The sequence below is a fragment of the Oryx dammah genome, unplaced genomic scaffold (assembly GCF_014754425.2).
Source record: "Oryx dammah isolate SB20612 unplaced genomic scaffold, SCBI_Odam_1.1 HiC_scaffold_24, whole genome shotgun sequence".
NCBI lineage: Eukaryota > Metazoa > Chordata > Mammalia > Artiodactyla > Bovidae > Oryx > Oryx dammah.
In genome coordinates this window covers 21945732-21971173 of record NW_024070208.1, presented here as the reverse complement: position 1 = coordinate 21971173, position 25442 = coordinate 21945732, and the positions used below count along the sequence as shown (strand labels likewise).

Sequence of the window (25442 nt, the reverse complement as noted above, 5' to 3'; positions counted from 1 at the left end):
GGGATCGCACCTGAGTCCCCCGCACCGCAAGGTGGGTTCTTCACCACTGGACCACCAGGGAAGTCGCAGGCAATGGATTCTTAGACAAAAGCATGAGCAACAAAAGAAAAACAGAAATAAACCGGGCTTCGTGTAAATCTAAAACTTGTGTACTTTGAAGAACACCACCACCATTTTCTACACCCATGTTCATAGCGGCATTACTCACAATAACCAAAAACTGGAAGCAATTCAAGTATCCACTGACAGATGAATGGATAAACCAGTGTGGAACATACACAGAAGGGGATGTTAGCCTTAAAAAGGAAGAAAATTCTGTTCTATACAACAGTCTCTGTTTGAAAACGTTATACAAGGTGGAAAAAGGCCAGTCACAAAAGGACGACATCACATGAATCCTTTCATGAGGCACCTAGTACCTAGAGTAGTCAAATTCAGAGACAGAAGGGAGAACGGCGGTTGCCAGGGAACGAGGCTGGAGGGTATGGGGAGTTACTATTTAATGCATCAAGAATTTTTATCTGGCAAAATGAAAAGAATTCTGGAGATGGACAGTGGTGGTGGTCGCACATTACGATAGCAATTAAAGCCACTGAACTCCATACTTCAGAATGATTCAGATGGAAAATTTATGTGGATTTTACCACAAGTTTTTAAAGTAGAAGAAAAAAAAAAATACCATACCACCACCAAGAAAGTGCAAAAGCAACCCACAGAATGGGAGAAATTATTTGCAAATCATACTGATAAAGGATTTTTACCTAGAATATATAAAGAACTCTTAAATCTCAATAATAGAAAATATAAATAACATGACTTTTAAATGGGTACAGAATCCAGGGAGTTCCCAGGTGAGTGGTTAGGATTCAGCACTTTCACTGCTATGACCCAGGTTCGATCCCTAGTCCGGAACTGAGATCTTACAGGCCACATGGTAAGGTCATAGGAAGAACAAAAACTTGGAATTCTCCAGGCAAGAATACTGGAGTGGGCTGCTATTCCCTTTGAGGATCCCCTGGAGAAGGGAATGGCAACCCATTCCAGTATTCTTCCCTGGAGAATTCCATGGACAGAGAAGCCTGGCGGGCTACAGTTCATGGGGTCACAAAGAGTCAGACATGACTAAGTGATTAACGCTTTTAAAAAATAATAAATAAGTAAAGAATCTGAATAGAAATTTCTCCAAAGGTGATATGCAAATGGCCATTAAGATGTGCAACATCATCAGCCATCAGAAAAATGGAAAGCAAAGGCACAATGAGGTACCACTTCATATCCACGAGGATGGCTAAAATAAAAACAGTAATAATATCCAGTGTTGCCACGGATATGGAGACATTAGAATCCTCACACACTCCCGGTAGAAATATAAAATGACGCAGCCACTTTAGAAAAGCTACCATATGATCCATCTATTCCACTCCTAGGTATATATCCAAGCCAAGGGAAATAAAAAGGTATGTCCACACACCAAAAAATATGACACGAATGGTCCTACAGCAACATTACTCCTAAGAGTTTAAAGGCTGAAACAACCTCAATGTTCACCAACTGATAAAACGTAGTTTATTCATACAGTGGAATACTATTTGGCAATAAAAAGGAATGAAGTGCACACTACAAAAATGGGTGAATCCTGAAAATGTCATGCTAAGTGAAAGCCAGTCACAAAAGATTGCATATTATATGCAAGATGTCCAGAATGGGCAAATCCATACAGACAGAGAGCAGGTGAACAGTTAGTAGCCTAGGGGTGAAGTGCAGGGGGCAATGCAGAGTGATCAGCCATAGTGACAGGTTTCTTTGAGGAGTGATGCAAATGGTCTACAGCTGACTGTGGGGATGGCTGCACCATTCTATGAATATACTAAAAATACTGAATTTTACTATTCAAATGGGCTAACTGTACAGTATGTGAATGATATCTCAATGAAGCCACTATGAAAAAATATAAATGTGAATGTCTATCCATGCCTTACCTAAAAGGTACCGAGACACAGTAACTCTCTGAATGGCAAAGGAAAAAAATTCACAAGTCTCCTTAAAATCAGCTAGAGGAACTCAAACTACTGGCCCAGGCACACCTCATCAGTAGAAGCGCCTTCTGTATGCATCGTGCCCAGCATCTAAGGCCATTCGAATGAAGTGACAAGGCACTATACCCAAGCACCTCGCTCACCATTAAGGTTGGAAGCTTACTCATGAGAGGTGCCTTTACGACCTAGGACTTGACGACTCCTGAAGGTCAAACTGTCCTGCCCACGTGACAGATAGGCACGACAGCCTACCAAAGTGTGTTATTCCATAGCTATGACTTAACAGCAAAAGATGAAGCCTCACTTTTCTAATTAAACTGCCCATGATAAAGTCGCCTCAGAGTTTTCCCAATGATACCGCAAAGTCTCGCCTTGTGTTGGGGAAATCTTCAGAAGACTCGACAGCATGACTGGTTCATGTCTACATGAGTACATATTTAATTATTTGGCTATATAGGCAATAACAAATCTCACTTAAGACATTAAAAAAGTCCCATGTTCAATAAAATGAATATAAACTTAAGAAGTTGCAGTAGGAAACATGTAATTTATAAGTGAGTGAGAATCATTACTAAGAAAAGTGGCTTCGGTCTTATTTTAAAAAAAAAAAAGTACAATTTCAACGTCACTTTAACATCATTCACTAAAATCTACACCTCTAAACCTAACTCACAACACTTGTGAGTCATACCCAACCTCACAGGGCATCTGGCATTGTTCTACATGCTTGAAATGAAATATTAGACATCAGAAATGTTTATTATTACAGAAGAGCCTTTCAATCAAGAAATCTTAAGGCCTACTTCCACATTAACTAACCAGGAAGAGTTTAGAAAAATAGGAACTCCCATTCATCCTGCTTATTCAATTTTTCCTAAGAAGATAATAGGGAGTGAATTCAAGGTAACATTTTTCTTTAGGCTATGTATAACTTCACAGAACCATTACACTGCAAGCTTCTCTTAATATTAAAAAAGAAAAAAATGTAATTACTTCTAATAAAAAGACTTTTAACCCAGAAGGGCAACTTTTAAAGACTTAATTACAGTTTAATATTACAACACACTGGACCGAGGAGGAGACACTTTATATATTGCCAGGGTTGTTTAAAAAGAAAAATTACCATGGCCAGTTTTGTTTTTAGTCAGCTTCATAATTCACTTGTCAGGCACTAGCGAAATTTTTGTAATCAGGTTTATAATCCTTAAACAAATATCTTGTTAAGACTAAAATGAAACGGAATCCTGCCAGAGAATTTGCATATAAAAAAACTTAAAGAAGATGTCATGTCTGGGCGATTCCCTCAACTAGATTTCTTGTCTCTAACCACTGCCCTCTACAACTGGGCAGGGCTGGTCCCTTGGGCAGGCAGGGCCTCTGGCCAAGGGCAAGCCACACCCTGATGAGGGAAATGGCTTTAGGGAGTGCTTCACCCTCCACAGGGGGCCCACCCCGCCCGGCCAAGGGGCCTAGCCATGGAGATGCAGGGCACTCTAACTGCTGCTCCCTTCCTGGGGACTCAGTATGTGCATTTCACAGGCCTGCAGGAAAGCACATGTCTGCAGGAAAAAGCTGTAGGGTCAGTCCTACCTCTGCCACAACAAATTATACAATCTCAGGCAAAGTTCTCCTAACTCTCAGGGTCTCCTGATGATAACACTTACCCTGGAAGGTTTGCTGAGAGAACCAAACAACATCTCATAACAAAGCTAGCACAGTTCCTGTCATGAGGTACAAGCTGAATAAATGACAGTGATTATTAACTCCAACATTCCTTGAACAATGACTGTGCCAGGCACTGGTTGTTAAGCACTTTACACGTATTAACTAACACAGTTCTCAAAACAACCCTCAATCATTATTATTCTGACTTATAGATGAGAAAACTGAGGTCCAGAGGTTATGAATTTCACCCACCAGTCAGGTAATCTGGATCCAAAAATCAAGAAAAGAAATATTCCCAATTTGATGGTTATCAGCCCGGCAACTAGTGACAGGTATATGCAACAGCTATGGATTCTAGTGTGAAAAGCTTACCACAGGGACCTCCTCTGGTGGTCCACCTGCCAATGCAGGGAACATGGGTTCAATCCCTGGTCCAGGAAGATTTCACATTCCAAGGAGCAACTACCCCTGCGCTCCGCGACAGAGAAGCCACTGCAGTGAGAAGGCTGTGGATCGAAACTTGAGAGCAGCCTCCGCTCACCGAAACCAGAGAAAGCCTGCACGCAGCAACGGAGACCCCGCACAGCCAAAAGTAAAGTAAATAATTTTTTTTAAAAGCTTCCAACAGGCCCACACTGGGATTTAACCCTTGACCCAGCTGTTCCTACCTATCAAACTTTAACTCAAAAAAGTCAGCCTCATCCTTCCTGCCTTCTGTTATGTTCTGCTGCTGCTAAGTTGCTTCAGTCGTGTCCGACCCCACAGATGGCAGCCCACCAGGCTCTGCTGTCCCTGGGATTCTCCAGGCAAGAACACTGGACTGGGTTGCCATTGCCTTCTCCTCTGTTACGTTCTAGTCTATGCTAAATAGCTGCCATTTATAAAAGACACTTGTACACACCAAACACTGCACTAGAGTATTTCATACTTTATTGTAGTCTCATAACAACTTACAAGAGAGTTCAGTTCAGTTGCTCAAGTCGTGTCTGACTCTTTGCGACCCCACAGACTGCAGCTCGCCAGGCCTCCCTGTCCATCACCAACTCCCAGAGCTTACTCAAACTCATGTCCATTGAATCGGTGATGCCATCCAACCAGCTCATTTCTCTGTCGTCTCCTTCTCCTCCTGCCTTCAATCTTTCCCAGTATCAGGGTCTTTTCAAATGAGTCAGCCCTTCACATGAGGTGGCCAAAGTACTGGAGTTTCAGCTTCAGCATCAGTCCTTCCGATGAATATTCAGGATTGATTTCCTTTAGGATTGACTGGTTGGATCTCCTTGCTGTCCAAGGGACTCAAGAGTCTTCTCCAACACCACAGTTCAAAAGCATCAATTCTTTGGCACTCAGCTTTCTTTACAGTCCAACTCTCACATCCATAAATGACTACTGGAAAAACCATAGCTTGGACTAGATGGACCTTTGTTGGCAAAGTAACGTCTGAGCGACTGAACTGAGCTCTCTTATAAGTTGTTATGAGAAAACAATAAAGTATGAAATACTCTAGCACAGTGTTCGGTGTGTACAAGAATCTTTTATAAATGGCAGCTATTATTACTTTAGCTATTATTACTTTAGACTAAAACATTACACAGAAGGCAGGAAGGATGAGGCTGACATTTCTGAGTTAAAGTTTGATAGGAACAGCTGGGACATAAGAGAGAGCTACTGTTTACATTTTTCAGGTGAGAAAACTGCAGCACAAGTGAGGCCCAAGTGACAAAGTTGCTGAGTGCGAAAGGCAGGAATCACCTGGTGCATGTTACTAGCTAACGTGAGCTCTCACCACTCTGGAGTATGGACTTCCTCAGCAGCGATTACTTTATGAGACTAACCGTCACATCTATGGTTCAGATAACCAAGACTACAGAATTTCAGGAGAAGCATACGTTTATCTGTAAACTACACGTGAGGATAAAATGTTTGAACCATCACATTTCAGGATCACTTCCAGTTGCAGTATGCATTTTTACCAACAGTGTCTTACTAACTTAACAGTGATGTGTTTGTCTACTTTATGTCTATTTTTTTTTTAATTCTTGGAATTTCTTTTTCTGCCACTATAGTTCAGCAGCAGAGAAGACTGGAATACTGTGGAGGATTCTTTTCCTTCCCAAATCTAGGAACAGCATGGATTGGTTTCAGTCAGGCTGCTGAAGCTCCAATACTGTGGCCACCTGATGCGAAGAACTGACTCACTGGAAAAGACCCTGATGCTGAGAAAGATTGAGAACAGGAGGAGAAGGGGACAACAGAGGACGAGATGGTTGGATGGCATCACCGACTGGATGGGCACGAGTTTGAGCAAGCTCCGGGAGTTGGTGATGGACAGGGAAGCCTGGCGTGCTGCAGTCCACGGAGTCACAGAGAGTCAGACACAACTGAGTGACTGAACCAAGTACAGTTAGTAGAGAACCAGATAATTTAAGGACCTGGTAATTTAAAAGGTTGCTCTAGAAAAACACATCAAGCAATATGAGAAACTCTGGCATCATCGTCATCTAACTTGAGGAATATTACAGGGACTTATGAAAACATAATATGAACAAATAAAAGAAATTATCTTTTGGTCCTCCTCAAGAAAAATGTAGTCTGCTGTTTCCTAAATGTTTGTTTCCTACCCGTTTATGTGGGAGGAACTATACTCAACTGTTTCCAGAGACAAGGAAACAGAGAGGAAGACTTCTACCCTAAAGAGCTCCCAGTCCATGGTGAGACAGGAAGCAAGAGACAAATCCACGAGAAGGCGCACCCATCACAAGGAATCAAAGGCAAGAGATCCCTTTGGATTGGAATTCAACTGGGAGGGAATCAGGAAAGGCTTCATAAGGGAGTGAGCAAAAGAGGCACTGTGAGCAGAGGAACGAGGCCGTGCAGGAAAGGGGGGCACCACCAACTCCCATCACACATCAGTGCGCAAGGACCAGGCCTGGGCAGAGCGCTTTGCCACCACATACCAGGGGGCACCCAGGATTTCAGAAGGCAGAAACTGTCCTTAAGAAAACTCATTCCCTCTTATGACAGTACTGAAAAGAGCCGAAGCAAACTTTATATTCACGCCAGGAAGAGGGAGGAAGAAGTTCTGAAGTCATTTAATAAAACAGTAAATGAGGCTTCCTCGGTGTCACAGTGGTAAAGAATCCACCTGCCAATGCAAGAGTCTAAGGAGACACGGGTTCGATCCCCAGGTCGGGAAGATCCCGTGGAAGAGAAAATGCAACCCACGCCAGCATTCTTGCCTGTAGAATCCCAAGGACAGAGGAGCCTGACGGGCTACAGCCCATGGGGTCGCAAAGAGTCGGACACGACTGAGCACACACAACAACACAACAACAGTAAACAACATATAGTGAGATTTTAGGGCAGGAAAAAAACAAAGGGAAATTTTACACAGAACAAGGCTTCCCGATCTCAGCAGTACTGAGGCTTGAGGCTGGATGATGCTCTGCTGGAGGGCTGCCCTGGAGTCCCCTGGGTGTTTAGCAGCAATCGTGGTCTTTCCCCTCTGAGTGATAGCAGCCCCACCCCCAACTGTGACAACCAAAAAATTCTCCCAAATTGCCAAATATTCTTGGGGGCGGGCGGTGCACAAATCCCTCCCAGTTGAGAACCTAGTCTTTTGTCAGGAATGCAGAAATACAGACATGCCTCGGACACACTGCAGGCTCCATTTCAGACCACCGAGATAAAGCACACACGCAATAGTGAGTCACATGCGTCTCTGGGTTTCCTGGTGCATATAAGTCACGTTTACACTGTTGTTATTGCTGTTCAGTCGCTTAGTCGTGTCCAGCTCTTTGCGACCCCATGGACTGCAGCACGCCAGGTTTTCCTGTCCCTCACCATCTCCCAGAGTTTGGTCAGACTCATGTCCATGGAGTTGGTGGTGCCATCCATCCATCTCATACTCTGTTTATTAAGTATGCAACAGCATTACGTCTCAGAAAATATATACATACCTTCATTTAAGAATGCTAACCGTCATCTGAGCCTTCAGAGAGCTGTAATCTGTTTGCAATAGTAATATCAGAGATCACTAATCACCGTAACAAATACACTAATGAATACTTTGTAATATTGCAATAATTTTTTGCAATATTGCAATAATTGCCAAAATGGAACAGAGACACAAAGGGAGCAAATGCTTTTGGGAAAATGGCATCAAGAAACTTCCTCAACACATGGTTACCACAAACTTTCAATTTGTTTTTGTCGTTAAAAAAAAAAAGCAGTAACAGCAAAACGCAATAACGAGAAGTGGAATAAAATGAGGTATGGCTGAACTTGGAATTTTTTCCTTCCTCTCCTCAATCTGAAAAATCTCTCCAGATAAAACAGGTAAGAGGGCAAAGAAGACAGTAACCTTTGTCTTTTTATGTAGCAACCCCAAGCTCTTAGCCTTCACAACAATCCCAGGATGTAGTATTATCATTTTACAGATGAGGAAACCTATACCTAATGTTAACCTGCCCAAAGTTCTGCTAAGTTCAACCAGCCTGAATGGATCTGGTGACAATACTCCAGGTTCTAAACGCTACTGCTATTGCTTCTCAGCCTTTCGGCCAAGATCAAGTGCAAACGTTACCACTCCAAGGGGTCCTTTTACTTAGGTAAAGAGAAATTCCATTACCTAAATAAAACAAATATTAATAAACTTAAGTTATTAATAATTTAGTATAAAACCCCATACTAAATTAAATGGCACAAATCTTGTCCATCTATTAGGAACTACTTGTTCAGGAAAAACCTAACATGTTACCACTTCACACAAAAGCAGATGGGAGAAATAATTGCTGTGGGTTGATGCTATTTTTCAAGGCTGTATGGGAAAAGTAGGGGGGAATGAACACCATTTGGAAGGAGGATCCAAAATTAAGCGGTATCTATCCCTGAAGCACGGCTACCATTTCCTCCAAACCACAATCCTCTGGTCAAGCAGCTCCCAACGCAGAGGACTTTCTCTCGACGAGGGGCATTCTAGAGTTATATAGACCAACTGATGACCTAGTAAGGTCCCAGCCTTGGAATGGAAACACAGCCAACTGGTAAAGAAGGCTGACCAGCACCTTATTAAAGTTTGGGTGACAGGTCAGGTAAGAATTTGCCTTATATCCTTGTCCCTTAAATGAGGGCTGAATTGCCTTCCTGAAGCATAAGCTTGGCCCAAACACAAGTCTTTTCTGTCCAAATGGGTCAGTTTTTGTTCTTTGTTAACCCCAGAGCATCACCAGGCCAAGTCCATCATTTCCCGTGCAGGAAGCACTCTTCCTCCTAAGCAGTGTGCAGATGGGGTAACAGAGCCCACACAACACCCCAGCACCCACCAGGCCATCTGGTGAGGAAAATATGGGCCAAAACCTCCTTTCTGGCACACTGAGAACCATGACTGGGTCACTGGGTCACTTCTCCCAACCCTTCATTAATCATCACCACAAATGCATGCCTTTCCCTCCTCAGAGGACCAGAAAGCTCACTACCCCAAAGGCATACTATACCAAACAGTCTAGTTAACTAATTGAACAAGCTAGCAACATTTCTGTCTTAGGATTGTCACTGTGCGTATTAACTGTTTGGATGCTGAAAATTAACTGATCACCTTATCCATTAATTTTATCTTATTTCCAACTTTAAGTCCTAGTTTTCCTCCGAGATCCCAAACGTAATCATTCTCTCTGATACAGCAAAGTGAAGTGGTTAAGAGTCTAAGATCTACAATAAAAACCCACCAGCATCTTGCTTCTCTCACTTACTATGTGACACTGGGCTGTTTATGCCTCTGGTTCCTCACCTAATTATCTTTGTTCAACACTTGGTATTGTCATATTTACAGTGTTTGCCAATATGTAGGGTTTTAAATAGTATATTACAGTTTTAATTAGTAGTTTTCTGGTTACTGATGAATTGGGTCATCTTTTAAGGTACTAATTGGTCATCTGCTTTTCTCTCTCATATAAATTGCCTATTCATACCCAGTGTTTACTTTGGGGAGAGTTGTTTGACATTTTCTTATTGATTTGTGGGAGTATTTTTAATATGCTGGATAATAATCCAATATACCTTTTACTACATGCTGCTGCTGCTGCTAAGTCGCTTCAGTCGTGTCCGACTCTGTGTGACCCCGTAGACGGCAGCCCACCAGGCTCCTCCGTCCCTGGGATTCTCCAGGCAAGAACACTGGAGTGGGCTGCCATTTCCTTCTCCAATGCATGAAAGTGAAAAGTGAAAGGGAAGTTGCTCAGCCATGTCCGACCCTTAGCAACCTCATGGACTGCAGCCTACCAGGCTCCTCCGTCCATGGGATTTTCCAGGCAAGAGTACTGGAGTGGGGTGCCATCGCCAGAATACTTCAATTCTGACATAATAAAATGTATCAATCCTTTAAAAAAATGCGGGTAGTAATGGCAGCTACTACCTTTTATGTTTATGTGATTGCTTGCCTGAATCCAATATTCTCTCGAGGAAGAGGAGGGATGGAAAATCTCAAATTTCATTTTCATTTCAAAAACCTTAATGCTTCTAATAAAGGCATGTGCTGCTTAAAATTTTAAAAGGCAAAATATAAAGGCAAAAAATAAATTACCCATATTTATACAATTTAAATACAACCCACCTGTAGTATCTGGGCATATTTCCTTCCAGACATTTCACACAATTGGAAATTGAAACTGAAAGTTATCTCATACAGTTGAACAAGTTTACATACAATTTTACTCTCTGCTTTTTCATATTGCCAGCTATTTTCCTGTACCATCAGAGGTTCTTCCAAAACACAAAACCAGTCTCCAGAACACCCTTATTAAATTTGCTACAGAATTACCAGAAAAGTTTAGGAAAGAAAGGTCTAGTTAGCCATTTTAGCTTTCTTTGGTTCTACTGTTTTCTTTTTATCGAAATACATTTTATAAAATCAAGACGTCCAGAAACAAAATATGAAAGCCCCAGACTCTCAGCTACTCTGAATTTCAAGTCCAAGTATTTCTGCTAATGCTGAAACATGTAATATGGCCTAACTACCTAGCTCCCTGCTCTGAGCACCTCAAAGTGCCCTACAAGTACTCCCAGTGTCATCATTAGCCCCATTTTACAGATAAAGAAGCTAATACAGCAGAAATGTGACTTGTCTAAATATGAATTATCTGTTTACCCATCTGGAAACAAAACCCAGGACCTCCTCCAACAGTCACTGAAAAATCACAGATCTGGACTAGGCTCATGAGGGCATTAGGAAAAGCAAATGCCAGAGGGAATTCTGATGGCTTCTGTAGTGATCTCAACACCGAGTCTCAAACACCTTGATGGTCTAGGGGCATCCTCCCAGGGGTGTAAGAAGAGATATCTAAGTGTGTCTTTTAGACACTGGCACTGGCCAGCCAATGATTCCCAACAATCCGTGATTAAAAGAGGACGAATGTTCCTCTCCTGCCTCAGCTCATCCAAAGTGGAGCCAGGTAAGCGAAGCCTCCAAGAGGACTGACAAGGAGTGGGGACTCTACTGCTCTGAACAGAAAGGGCAAAGGTACTGACTGGGAGGACCAAGGAAAAGGCGATGATAAGGGTGAGCATCAAATCCAAAGGACACAGAGACACACCCGTGATGTAAGAATGTCTGCATGCATACAATATTGGCTCAGGAACTTCTTAAGTAATTTATAGGAGCTTCATGGCCTTAATATTAAGAGATCAACTCCATAAAGCCTGGTTTGCCTGGGTCAAATCTCTGCAATTAACAGGGGCAGCATTCTCTCTCCTCATTAAAAAAAAACAAAAACCACACAATCCTGAGATTTTAACTGCTTTTACTAATTGTAGAGACTTCTCCAGTCTTCAGTCTCATATTCTCTAGGCCTGAAGTTGAAATTTAAAACTTCAGAATGTGAAATCAACCAACACTACCCATCTCAAAAATCAATCATTTCCACATTTAACACAGATGGAGCAGGAAGGTTACAGAATTTGCTAAGCCAGACTCTGGCTGGAGACAAAGTTCAAGATTCACCACTGAAAAGCAAGAGGACACCCTGGAGCTCAGTAAAAGCAGCTGCTGACAATATACACCTGGCATAATGCTGATACGGCTAGGATTACTCATCTTGCACTTTGGTGTGGTTCTCCCTTCCAAAAGTCAAACACAGGTTAACTACACGTCACGAATGGGATGAAAGGGGCAGCGCAGAAAGTCACAGCTACACATTCAGACTATCCCAATCCAGAACGCGCTTTCTTTCCCTTCCCCTGACTACTTATCAGTACAAACTGTAGTTTAAAAAAAAAAAAAAATCAAGACAGGCAGACTAACAGGTTTTTAGCATAAAAGGCTAAAATACACTGAGTTGCTTCCGTTAAGTTTATTCCCCTCAGTTACTCGCCTCCTTGCAGATCTCCTCTTTACAGGTCTGGCTTAAGGTAGGGCTCCTACTTCGTCACGTGAACTGGTCATTCCCCGTCCATAGACAACTGGGTTTGGGGTTCGACGTTTTGACAACGTGTACCAATCTTAAGTCCTCGGAAGTGTTTATTAAGGAGTTGGGACTGGTCAGCTGGGAAAATAACTATGGGAACTGGCTTCGGGTACATGAAGGGGAAATAAAGTAAGCTGATTCAATGAAGCTCCCAAGTCCAGACCCAGGAGCAAACAGGGGGCAAAGAGGAGGGGAATTACACATCAACACAGAGGCTCAATACAGAAATAAACTTTTTAGCAGTGTGGGTGGTAGGGATTCTCAAAATCTCCAAGTGGTCAACCAGAGGCTCACACACCAAGCAGTGCTTTTAAAATTTATTCAACTAAAAACTTCATGATTCCTCATACCTTCTCTTACACAAAGCTCAGTACACTTTAAAGGCCTTGAGCCAAAAGTCAAGAACAAGGAGATAAACGGGAATGCCAACACTTTAAGGTAACCTCTATACAGACAACATCCTTGTTGTCTGTTTCAGACACAAATCTTGTAAATACTTCTGAATGAGATCAGATCTATTAATGATTTAGGGACCATTTCCAATGGCAGTCGTAAATACAATCAGGTTGCTGGAACCAGCAATAAACTTTAAGGAAAGGTCTCACATAATAAGCTGGAAAATTATATTCAAAACAAATAAATGAGGGGGCTGAAATGAGAAGGAAAGCAAAGAGGCAATAAAAAAGAATGGGGGGAGAGGGGTGATGATCAAAAGCAGCACTATTTTAAAATACAAGCATGTGGATGTGTGCCCTCAAAAAGCTCAGAAGGCTGCACGAGGCATTCTTCATTGAGTGCATAACTGAAAACAAAATACAGTTCCTACATCATACACTGTTAACTAACCTACCCTGGGTATTCACCTTAGATGGGGAATGAGAAAATTAAATGGCAGGCCTACTGGTGGGTTATTGGGAAGTAGGGATACATTACAATTTTCTGTTTAAAATGCTTACAGCAAAAGGTGACTTTTAAAAAGAAAATACTGTAAAACTCTGACTCCAACAGTTTCTCTCCACTTCGTCAAGCTTCAGATGCTAAATTTCAGATGCTAAATGTCAGATTTCATGACAATTCAAAGGGGATAATTTTTGATGTCAGTTTTGACTACATTCAGGAAACATAATCACACATGTAAGCTTTTAGTCAGTAGCAGCCAACACTCCCCTCCTCAGGGAGAGGTGCAAATACGTCCCCCCTTTGCAGTTGATGGCAAACTTAGGACTGGTAAAGACATCACAAAAAGACAAGCATTTTAGTTCTCTTTGCCATGGGTACACAGATGAAAGAAGAGTTCAAAGACCCTAAAATGTCGAGCTAGTCAAAAATTTAAATCCAGATCAGAGAAAATAAAACAAATACGAGTATAGCATTTTCTCAGCATTTGGCACTACTTTCGTAGGCTCAGACTCCTAATAAAAAGCATGCCAACTGTACCACACCCAGAAGAGAAAACTAATACCCTCTTTGTGAGGTCCAATTTTACTTTTTTCCTGTCTTCCTCCACCTCTGATTGAAAGAGCCAAAATGCGTACTCCCCACACTAGCACAGGAAACAAAGCCAGGGAATTCCATCTAAAGTGAAGGATGTCAAACTGCCAAGCATGCCAAGCAGGATGTCAAAGGTCATGCCTCGTGTCTGACCACACAAAAATACTACTAAATATATTTATAGACAGAATGAGTTACTGTAAATCCAAAAGCTGTAACCCGGTGAAAAAAGGCAGAAGGGACATTAAACTCAAAAGGGTTTAAGCCTACAGAGGGGAGCTGTTCCTGGTTGACTTTCAAGTTCATTTGCACAATAAATGTGGTCTGACAAGTCATTATGCTCTTCTCGGTGGACCCATGAGCTGGCAGTGTGCCCCTTGCAGATCCCAGAAAGGTGGCTGCTGGCTTGTTTCAGGCCTGAGGAGCAAGACAACAGCCCAGGGGAGCAGGGACAGCTCATCAGCAGAGGTGAGCTTGTCTGCAAAAGGCAGGTGGAGGACTTGAAACTCTGCTTAATAAAATTCAATGTTATTTTTCTCAGTGAGTCCCTCGAACAGTCTCAGCAAGCCACCAAGAAACGAGTTTAATGGGGCACATGATTTAAGGGGTGGGGGACTGTCTCCATTTCCAATCCCAGGGGTGGAATTCACAGAGTTTAGGATCTCAAAGACTTTAGTCATGAAAGGAATCCCTCTGAAATGGTTTAAGTTTTCGAGTTATCCTTCATTACTTCTTCCTCCCAGTGCTCTTTTAAAAGAGTGATTTGAAACACAAATGGAGGTGGGGAGTGTAAATGAGGCATAATTGGCGGCCCTGAGTTGTCAATTGCAGTGCAATCGATCTCAGCTCTAAGACTTCCAGGACTGAATGTGTTTTCCCTTTTCTCTTCTTGGCTTTTACACATAAATACAGGCAGAGGTAATGGGTAGTGTAAGGACACAGCCATCAACAGCTTGTCTTTGATTAAAATGTCTCCGTAATTTCATCACAAAAGAAATTAAGCAGGAATTCCTTCTAGGAACACATTCAGCATTTCAAGTGACTCAAGACAGTTTACACTATTCGATGGGAGCACATGGCACAATTATCAGTGTTTTTAATTTTTTTCAAAGAAATATAATTTAGAAGGCATGCAATCAGAAAGCAGTAAGGTCTGGAACTGACTTCAAACATGCACCTATTGTTCGTGGAGAAAAAACTACTCAGCATAAATATGAGCTGCCTCCATATCAATATCAATATTCCCTCCATTTTATTCTCTATTCCCTACCCTTCAGTGCAAAATAAAGCAATCACACCAAGGAATGCAAGGGCACAGACTTAATATTCAAACTACTCACACCAAATGGCTTGTAACTCAACTCAACTGAACAGGTTAATTTAATACTGACTAGAGTCAGACAACACAATGAGAAATTCAGGCTGAAAAGACCATGAAGAAGGGCAGCCTCTGAAAGGATGGTGACAGACAGGGAGACTAGCCCTCCAGCACAAGGACCCATCTAAACACTGAAGCATGGGCAAAGGAATTCTGGAAGCTTCTGACAATCATGCTTCTAAAATTTTATTTAATAAAGTGACTTCTGCATTAAAAAAAAAATGTTCTTGGTACAATTCATTATCAAAAGTATCAAAATGGCATTTCAAGAAATATAGAGCACTTCAAGGAAACACCAAGAATACTGGAATATGATATTACAGGGCCACAACAGAGCAGGAGGATCACAGCTGGAGAAGTACTCATTACAGAAACAAAAAAAGAGAATGTAAACTGCATCAAAATGTGCCTCATTACAGGAATGTCTAACTCTAGAAAATTTCTTTCTTTAGCATTAATTTTTTTAATTATCCCACATATTTCAGAAGATAATAAAAACAACAATAAAAACCATTATAGTGACCCTCTTCTAAAACAGGTCACCAAATACTGTGCTTAACATCAGCGTTCCATCATAACCTGAAAGCCTGCACATTAATGCAAATGTATATAATAAATATAAACCCAGGCCCTACGTTAAGTAATTCTACTCCAGGAATTCTAAAGGGTTCAGGAAATCACTTTGGGTAACAAGAGTTGAAGTACAGGAATCTTTCACATTCAGTGCATGCAAATATCACAATGGGCCACCAAAGAGAAAATTAAATTCCAAAAGGCTGAGGGAAAGAGACCAATACAGTCGCACAGATTATAGAGAACTCTCTCAGTCCTGAGGGTCCACAGAATTCTTTCATATTCATTGCATGTAAATTTCACGATGGCATGCATATCTACCCATCCAGAGAAAAAAGGTTTACATTCAAGTTTAGAGAGGTGCAGCCAGCTAGGTTATCCGGTATACAAACAACCTCAGCTGATATTTACAAGTTCAGCAAGTTCCCCTTGGCTACCTCCCCCTGCGACCCCTTCAAGGCTAGCCTGGCGGAGCAGAAAGTTAATGCAACGCCTGCCTTTAAGGTGGCTGGGTGTCTCCAGTATTCAAATCACAGTATTGGCGGGCTGAAACCTGACAAGGAACCCTCACTGGTGTGACAAATTGATGACACTGCAAATTAAACATTATAAAGAACATCCCAAATCCACCTATCTCGCTGCAACCCTACACTAAGGAATAACCGCAAAAATTCATGTCAAAATAGGAGTGCAATGAAACCCACTGTCTCAAGAATCTGCCAAAGTAAGACCCTCTGGCTAAACCATATGCAAACCATTTCCTTTTACCTTGCTTCCAAACAACCAAACTGTCTGAGATATGATATATATTTACTTCTATAGACCATTTCCAGATATTTATGTGGTTATTTTTTTAGCTTTGAAGGGCACACAATATTAACAAGTCTAGGAATTAACATAATTCAATTTTTTATCTCTCCAAATTGGACTTGAAATTCAAATGCATTTGTTTTCAGGTAGACCCTCTTCACTCTTAGCCTCAGCATCACTACAAACATACTGCCACCTCATTCTGTGGGCAGGCACTTCTCATTTGGACAAGAGAGGTCTCCCCTCAAGCCAGCTACATGGCAGGCTTCTGAGGCATGATGTTGGTGGAGGAAAGCGCTTATTTTTTAATTAAAATAGGAACACCGATGTGGGAGGGGGGCAGTGCAAAGAGGCAAAGCTAACTGCTCCTTCTCTTCCTCCTTCCTCCACTAGGCAGGCCTCTGTCTTGGCTTGAGTCCAAATAAGAGGGGGTTAATCACGCTCTTTGAGAGTTTTTTACTGCAGGTACAAAACACAACCACGGAGGTCCCCTCCCCCTTCCTGAAATCAGGTTCCTTCAGCTACTTTCAAATTTTTAACTCAGCAAACCAATCATGTAGGCCCCTAAGTAGCAGTGCAAAGGCAAGCTGTGTAACAACTCAGGGTCACAGCCGCAAACAGAAAAACATTTCTTCTCAAACCCTGACTGTGCGTGCCTGCTTTGCAACGAGTCCTGACCGACTCTTTGCAACCCCATGGACTGCAGCGCACCAGCCTCCTCCGTCCAGGGATTTTCCAAGCAAAAATACTGGAGTGGGTTGTCATTTCCTACTCCAGGGGATCTTCCCAGCCCCGGGACTGAACCCACATCTCCTGCATTGCCAGGCGGGTTCTTTACCACTGAGCCACCTGATCCTGATTCTTATCAAATCTCTAATTTAATAAAAGGAAAGATTCACAAAACCATGACCCATTTTCTAGATTCAGAAGGAAAGGCAATTGAGAAATAGCCTTCATCAAAATAGCCTTCATTTGACTTCATCAAATGAAGGAAAAACAAATGGACACAGGCCACCAGCTCTGCCAACCCTCTTTCTCAGCACAGCTTTGCTTTTAATAAGGTGAGCTGGACAGCATCTCCAAAGCTGTTAAGATCACGGGGTTTAGTACTAGGATCAGGTCTGTCACTTCAGCCACACCAAGAACGATGCTACAATTAAGACAAATATCATTTAGGGGAGAAAATTAATCAAAGCAGAAAAAGACTTTCTTTTTAGGTCAAAGGCCAATGCAGAGATTATAGAACCAAGTCACAGTCAAAAAGGTGGCAGCTTGGGCATCTCTATGCATGTGGCTGGCGAGGGTTCAAGAAGAGCAGGACCTGTCGGAAGCAAGAGAACATGCCAGGTCACACACGCCCATGGGCCATGTGCTTTGGAGGTGAAGTGAAGTGAAGTGAAGTCGCTCAGTCGTGTCCGACTCTTTGCAACCCCATGGACTGCAGCCTACCAAGCTCCTCCATCCATGGGATTTTCCAGGCAAGAGTACTGGAGTGGGGTGCCATTACCTTCTCCAGGGGATCTTCCCAACCCAGGGATCGAACCCGGGTCTCCCACGTTGTAGACAGACGCTTTACCTTCTGAGCCACCAGGGAAGTTCAAGTTGGAGGTGACATTCTCTTCTCAAAAGACGGTAGTGCCACCCACGATCACTAAGAATTGAAGAACTCATATGACTTTGTGTCAGCAGGAACGGGCCACCGTGGAAGAAATGACCTGGCAACCCACAGACTTCCACAATGACTTCTGACTCTCTCTGCCCAGAGGGAGATGTTTTACCTCTCTCTCTGCTCATGGAATGAAAAGACCAAAGACCTGGCCAGCAATCTTCACCCTCACTCGATCTACAGAAGTTGAGAGGGGGGAAAACAATTAAGACTGACCAATCGTTTCCTAGTTGCTTTTGACTAGATGACCCGGACATCATTAGCAACCACACAAGAGGGATGACCTGGTGCGCTGTGAAAGCTATTTCATCCAGGTGGATGGTAACTTACTCATTTAACAAAACCTCACAGTGGTGAACTACGTGGTCTATTTTTGCATCACTGTCCTCCTCCCAGCAGCAGGGCATCTCCTGAATAAAGTGCTGTCTGCTACTACAGGTATAAACACACAAGGAAAACAACTTCCTATATTTCTTCAACACCTGTCATTTCTAAAATGGCTAATAAGCTTTAAGATATCTGTATGTCTGGCTTTTGATATGGCAGAGTTTTTACTGTATAAACCTTTTAGTTCACCGAAAGGCTAGTCAGACTCCAAGTATTCCGAATTCATGCAGTTATGTCTACCTTCCTAACATCAATTCTGGGTTTAGTCTATCTAAATTTAACCTCCTCTGGATCTGTTGAAACACCTCCTTATAACCTTCTTCATCCTGTACTTGGGTTAGTGGATAAAGATAGAATGAGAAAGTTATTACGGATATCTAATATTTAGCTAGTATGAGAACTGACATTTAAACTGTAAAGCAACATAACTTTCACTCGTAATTGCTATAGGTTTATTTAAAGACTGCTAACTTCAAGAATTCTCATTAAAAAAAAAAAAAAAAAAAAACAAGAATTAGACTCAATCATCTTTCTTTGAATCACTCTGTCCTCAGGACACTGGGCATGAAAGTTGACTTTAAAGAACAAACCAAGCAAAAAGCTCAACATTTTATAAACTTCTACTAGTCACAGTAAGTTGATTCTGTTCCACGCATTACCGAATTCTGTACATCACTTTTAAATCAAATGCAGCACACTGTCTTTAAATCGCACTCCATGGGCCTCTATCATGAGAGCATGTTTCCGAGAAATTGTATTTAGCAAACTAAAAATGTAAGCCTATTTTCACAATTTCTTATATTACAAAAACAAAGATACACTCTCATAGAAAATTTTAATTTATATTATTTTTATAATGTATATATAAGTCCAAGTTCAGTCTGACAGTAGGCTCTGCTTCCTATACTTTTCAAACTTTCCCTATGTGCAGAATATACCGATCTCAAAGAGAAACCGTGTTTCCCTATTTTCATGCCCTTATGAATGCCAACCCATCATTCCAAAAATAAATTTTAAAAACTAAGATTGGTGGGAAGATGGATGTGCCAATGGACAAATATATGATAAAGCAAGTACAATACAATGACAGAAGTAGAAACTAGATGGTAGGTAGATGATGTTCAGTAGAGAATATTTTATAACGAAACCTTGGGGGAAGAACATTCCATTTTCAAGGTCCACCTCAATGGCCAACCCAGAACTCCACTTTTCTCAAAGGCACTTAACCATGCTACCATGTATCATAATCATTACATGTCACATCTAACCTCCCTACAGGATCCACAACTGAGTCATTTTTCTATCAATCAAATGCCTCTAATATAACAACTTACACACAATAATCATTCAACAAATGGGAAGAAAATACTTTGACCGCAGACTGAAAATAATCACTGTTCTTTAGCTGAACTACTAATAAAATTATCCTCATGTATTACATGAGAATAACTGCAGATTTAGCTTTCCAATTTTATTGGGCCTAATACCAAAGCTAGCTCACTTTTCTTTCTTTTGGTTACAGCAAAGCTACATGAGGATAGATGGGGGGATATGGAGGAGAGAGGTGACCCAAATGCCTTCCAAGTGGCAAGAATAACCCAACCCAAGACTCGGTACTTTCAGCACTTAGCCCACAAATCCATACACCATAGACAGACTGAGTGGAGTAAACTGGGGTGCCAGGGGAAAAAGAAAAAACAAAGTTGGGGTTTTTTTTTAAAGGTTGAACCATATGAAATCACCAGTGTACAAATAAGCATTTTCATGTTTCTGGTGTTCTATATAAGACTACAAAAAAAAAGGTAGTAATTATCTTCGAAGACTTTCTGTGCCTCTGACTTGAATATTGTTGGTCCATATTGGTAACTAACAAAAAGGGAGACTGCATCAACACTTGAGTGCATTTGTACACAGAGTATCCACTGAAATAACAAGCCTTTACCCCTCAAACACACCAAAATAAACACTTTCAGGATCATCTGGTCCTCTCTGGTTCACAACTGAGTAACAATCTACCAACTTCAGACCTCTGTGTGCACCAGGGCAGGTGGGAGACTGGGCAAGTCTTTGCAAACTTTTACTATGAAGGCACACCTTGAACTGCAGAAGCAGGGCTAGATCCGCTCCTTCCCTGCAAACTCCTCTGCTCTCTCCCATCACCATAGGGCTTACACAGCCTTTCTAAGAGGATCCCAGGAAGCCCCAAAGTTATGGCGCACAAAGACCAAAAAAAAAAAAAAAAAACCCAGCAGAGTCAATTCGTATGATGCCAGGGTACTGGGTCATTTCCAAGGCCAGAGGGTTCCAGAAAAATGCAAACATTTCAGGCTTCCCAAAGAAATTCCAGGCTAACACAGACAGCTGTTCTCTTAGAAAGTCACCCAGAACTGCAGTTTAGGAGCTTGGATCAAGAGGTTAGAGAACAAGGGCAAGAAAACGTTGGGGCCCTCCCTAGCAAGGGTTCTAAGCGCTGAGCATTCACTTCTCCCTCCCCACTTCACGTGTGTGTGTGCGCGTGTGTGTGTGTGCACGCGCGCGCACGCTCAGTGGCTCAGTCACGTCGGACTCTCTGCAACACTATGGACTGTAGTCCGCCCAGCTCCTCTGTCCATGGGATTCTCCAGGCAAGAATACTGGAGTGGGTTGCCATGCCCTCCTCCAGGGGATCTTCCAGATCCAGGGATTGAAGCCACATTTTTTTGCACTGGCAGGCAGATTCTTTGCCACCGCACCACCTGGGAAGCACCCACTTAAACGATCCCCACGCAATGCATGATAGCTGGCAATACTTGTGTCCGTTGCCAATGCCTTACAGTAATTGGGGGGGTGGGGAGAGGGGTAGAATCTCAACAAACGTTAACATTTTTTCCAAGTTTCCATGAAACATGAGAATTAAAAATGCCTTCTTTCTAGTATTCACGTTTGTCACTTAAAAAAAAAAGCTGAATATCATTCAAAAATAGAAGTCACCCCTCACACCGCATCTCCCCAAGGATTTACCAGAAGACCAAAAGTAAAATAAAAATGAAGCTCTTATGAGGGGCAATTAAGTATTCATACCTGACATCTATTTGGGAACTTCTGAACAAAACATCTCAGCCACAGACATGTTCACATCAGGCCCACATAACTTTCAGCCTATAGCAAATAAGACGTCACACTTTGCTGCATTAGCCCCTTTCCCAACTCTCTTTCCTCATGCTCCTTTCCTCAAACACATATATTGAAATTTCTGCCTTACTGTAAAAAAGGTTTTCTTTAAGGTTAATTTCAACAATCCTCACAGGATTCTGTCAAATATAATTGTGCAGTAAGAAAGCAGCCATCAAACTTGCCATGGAATCTCTGTGGCTAAATTACTCACCTGCAGATTGAACACCCTTAGAATAGAACTGATAATTTAAACGTTATGAGAAAATGCACCATCAGGTCATAGACCAAATTAAAAAAACTTCATTCCAAAATAAAGACTATCTCAGGTAGCTCATAGTAAAACAATTTTAACAACTGTTAGGTCTTACTGTTGAAGTAAGCTATTAACCTATATTAAGTGTTTCAAATAATTTCAAAACAAAAACAAAACAAAGCCAGAACTCACAACATTACTTCCCAAGCTCTAGAAAACTTTCTGCATGGGAAGAGGAAAAAAAAAAAAAAAAACAGATCGTAGAAATGAAGTTTCACTATTTATAAATACTGTACATGGTTTAAAAGATCCCGGGTTTTCCAAAAGTCTCAGCTTCCACTTTGTGTGTAGCCTTATGACAGCTCTAAGCAATATTCAAACAAGTATAGAGAAGATTTGGCGAACCATTCCTACAAATACAAATGCATATCCCACAAATACAACCAATCTTTAAGGAATTAAAAGTTTTCCAACTATTCTGTCCTATGCAAATCACTTTCAAATTCTCAGGCAGGCCTCAGGAAGTAAAAGCACAACAAACTATATTTAATTAAATATTCAATCTAATTCCCTACAGTAAATCACAGGAAATAACTTAGTTCCAAAGCAGCCTCTCCTAAAGCAGTCAAGTTTGGGATGATTTGCATTTTAGAATTGAATTTTTTTTCAAGCTAAAAGTCATAGTAAAATTTCTCCTTTTTATGAATCTTTAAAACACAGCAAGTCTTTCAGATCTGAGAGTGAAACTTGGTTTTAACAAGTAACTCATTTTTATGAAAACGCCAACCAGAAGATGAGTTATGAGTTAGAAAACACTTCAGGTTGTTTCTTTTCTTCTTAAAATACTCTTTTACTCAAAGTGAAAACGCACTTGCTGTAATCTGACTTACACCAACTGACTGATACACCTGAAACATTTCCTCACTTGAGAATGGCAGCCTGCTCCCCCCCAAAGCCCAAGAGGTTCTACGAGCTGCAACTGCAGGGAGCTGCCACTGGGCCTCTAATTCTGGACCAATAATTCTTACTAACATTTAACAGATCTTCCAGCCTAAAGCAGTACTTTTAAATTATAAGTGCATTTGGGGAAAAAAATTAAAACAAGAACCTAATATAAATGGCTGGGGGGGGTTGATTTTAGCCTTAGAATCTTTTATTTTTAAAGCACTTTAAAAAAAACTAAAAACATTTAAGTTATATTTCTAGTTTAAGAATGTCTTGACTTAAGGCCATATGAGAGGCGAAACTAAAAATAATTCCCAAACTTTGCCTTCCCCTATCTTCAAAGAAAGGCACTCCAACAAGCTGAAGTAGGCTGTATCCATTTCCAAGGACATGCAAAAACGGTGTTAAGTACATACCGTACTCTGAATGATTAAAAAAAAAAAAAGGTTTTTTTAATGGCAAATGCTTTATAAGAGCTCAAGTAGAATTGATAAATGTCAAGTACTTAAATTCAAATGTTAAAGTAAAACTGAATTTGGCAGACATCCTCTAACTTAAAAGAAGATACACCACGCATAAAGTACAGAGGCTCTACCTTTTAGAAGCACTTGGTAAAATTGCATGTAATACCTAATAATGAATGAGATTATCTGTGAGGCTTTTACTCCAAAACACACTTCGGAAGAAATAAGATCCTGGCTCCTTCTCCACGAGTTTCAATACGATGTGATTAACTTAACCTTTCCGACACACATTAACCACTGGAATGACACTGTATGTAAAACCACCGTGGTGTAACAAGTGCGCAGCAAAGAAAAATACTACGCAGTACAGTCCAGATGAGGAGTGAGGAAGGAGTGTAGATCAACTACAGAACCTTCACATCCATCTTTTCACCTGTGACACTGAGAAACTGCCAGATTCTGGAAGCCGCAGGGCGGACGGAAGGCCGGTCAGCCTCCCGAGCCCGCCCTCCTGAGCACCCCAGGGCCTTCTCCACCTCTCGGTAGGGATGAACCTGCCCCCTCCAGGGTCTCTCCTAGTGGGTATCTGTCTTTCTCTCTCTCCAGAAAGGCAAAAAGGGCTAGAGGCACTTCATCTACAGGGTCTCCGGCGATGCAGGAGGTTCCTCCGGTTCCCTAGATTCGAACCTCCACTCCAACTCCCCCAAAACACTGCTCTCAAAGCCCCCTGCTTTGCCTCTCGGATCTGCACCTCCGTGCTAAGACGGAAAAGCAACAGAGGACACATGTTCCCAGCCCCGGCCATCCACGGGAGCCTCTCTGTGCCTAATTAAAGGCCTTGAACCTAGGGCGAGGCCAAGTTTGCGGGGCACTTCCTGGCGCGGAGAAGCGCTGGCCTCGCCGCCCCGCGGCCCGGGCCCGGCGGCGCGCGCGGCCAGAACGCGCTGGCCCTTTAAAGGCGCAAGCTTCCTGAGCCCGCGGCCCCTCCCTCGCCGTCGCCAGCTCCCGCCCCCGCCGAGGGTCATACTTGAACTTTAGCTCGCCCCGCGCGGCCGGGCGCCGGCGCTTCGCCGGCGGTGGCCGCCCCTTCGCACGTGTCGGAGGCGCTACCTCTGGCTGGGTGCGCCCGGCCCCCGGCACTCGAGGCCAGTTCGAAACGCAATCAAAACAAAACAAAATGCACGCTGGCCTCCCAAAACGGCGCGTTCGGCCCCACGGGCCTCCTGGCTGGCGCCCTGCCGGTCCCCTCCACCTGCAGCTCCGTTCTCGGGCAGCGGGGCTCCGAGGCCCCCATCGCCGCGCCCTCCTCCGCCCCGCGCGGCGGAAACGGCTCCGCGGGGCGTCCCGGGGCTTGGGGGTGGGGAACGCACGCCGCGTGGGCGGCGGAGCCGCCCTCACCCTTGATGTCCTGGGGGGGCAATGTGAGCAGCGGCTGGAGTCCGCGCGAGCCGAGGGGGAGCAGTTCCCAGTGAACCCCCCGCCCCACCCCTCTTTCACGGGCTAACTTTTCTGGCCGCTCGGAGGTCCACTTCTTGGCGTCCTTTTTCTCACAGGCTCTGGTCCCAGTGAGCCCCTTCCCCGTCCGGCTCCAACTCTCACTAGAGCGCGCGCACACACACACATTCCTGCCCCCCCGCTCCCCTCGACGGGTCCCGGGCAAGCCCACGACCCACCTCTGCCACTCTCGCCCTCACCCTGCACGCGCTGCCCGCGTGCCTTGCACTTTCGGGCCAAGAGAACTTGTACCGGCGGGCCCCCGTCCCCCGTCCCCCTTCTCTGCCCCGCCGCGACCTCAGACGGAGGCCGGCTCCCCCGGACACCTACCCACCCCTCCCGCTCCGGCCGTGCGCCCGTAGGCCGCTCACCTTCCAGCCAGCCGAGCTGTTGCTGTCGCCCTTATCCTTGAAGTAGGGCACGCTCTTGACCATCCACTCGTAAATCTGCGACAGCGTGAGCCGCTTCTCGGCCGAGCTCTCGATGGCCTTGGTGATGAGGTCGGCGTAGGACAGGTTGCCCCACGCGTTGCGGCGGGACGAGCTGCTCTTGCGCGGCTGCCCCGCGAGCGGCCCGCCGGCGGCGGCGGCCGCGGCGGGAGGCACCGGCGGGTGCTGCGACAGCGGGCCGGGCGGCGGGGGCTGCGGCGGCGCCGAGTGCAGGCAGCCCGC

The 25442-nt window shown here is 43.3% G+C and overlaps 1 protein-coding gene across 1 annotated transcript in view; it reads right to left on the bottom strand.

Moving 5' to 3' along the window:
* Positions 1 to 25442, bottom strand: part of FOXO1 (forkhead box O1) — a 92763-nt gene that overhangs the window by 66468 nt on the left and 853 nt on the right. The window contains exon 2 of the mRNA XM_040267017.1: positions 25143 to 25442. Coding sequence (XP_040122951.1) covers positions 25143 to 25442 — 300 coding nt within the window. The remainder of the gene's footprint in view (positions 1 to 25142) is intronic.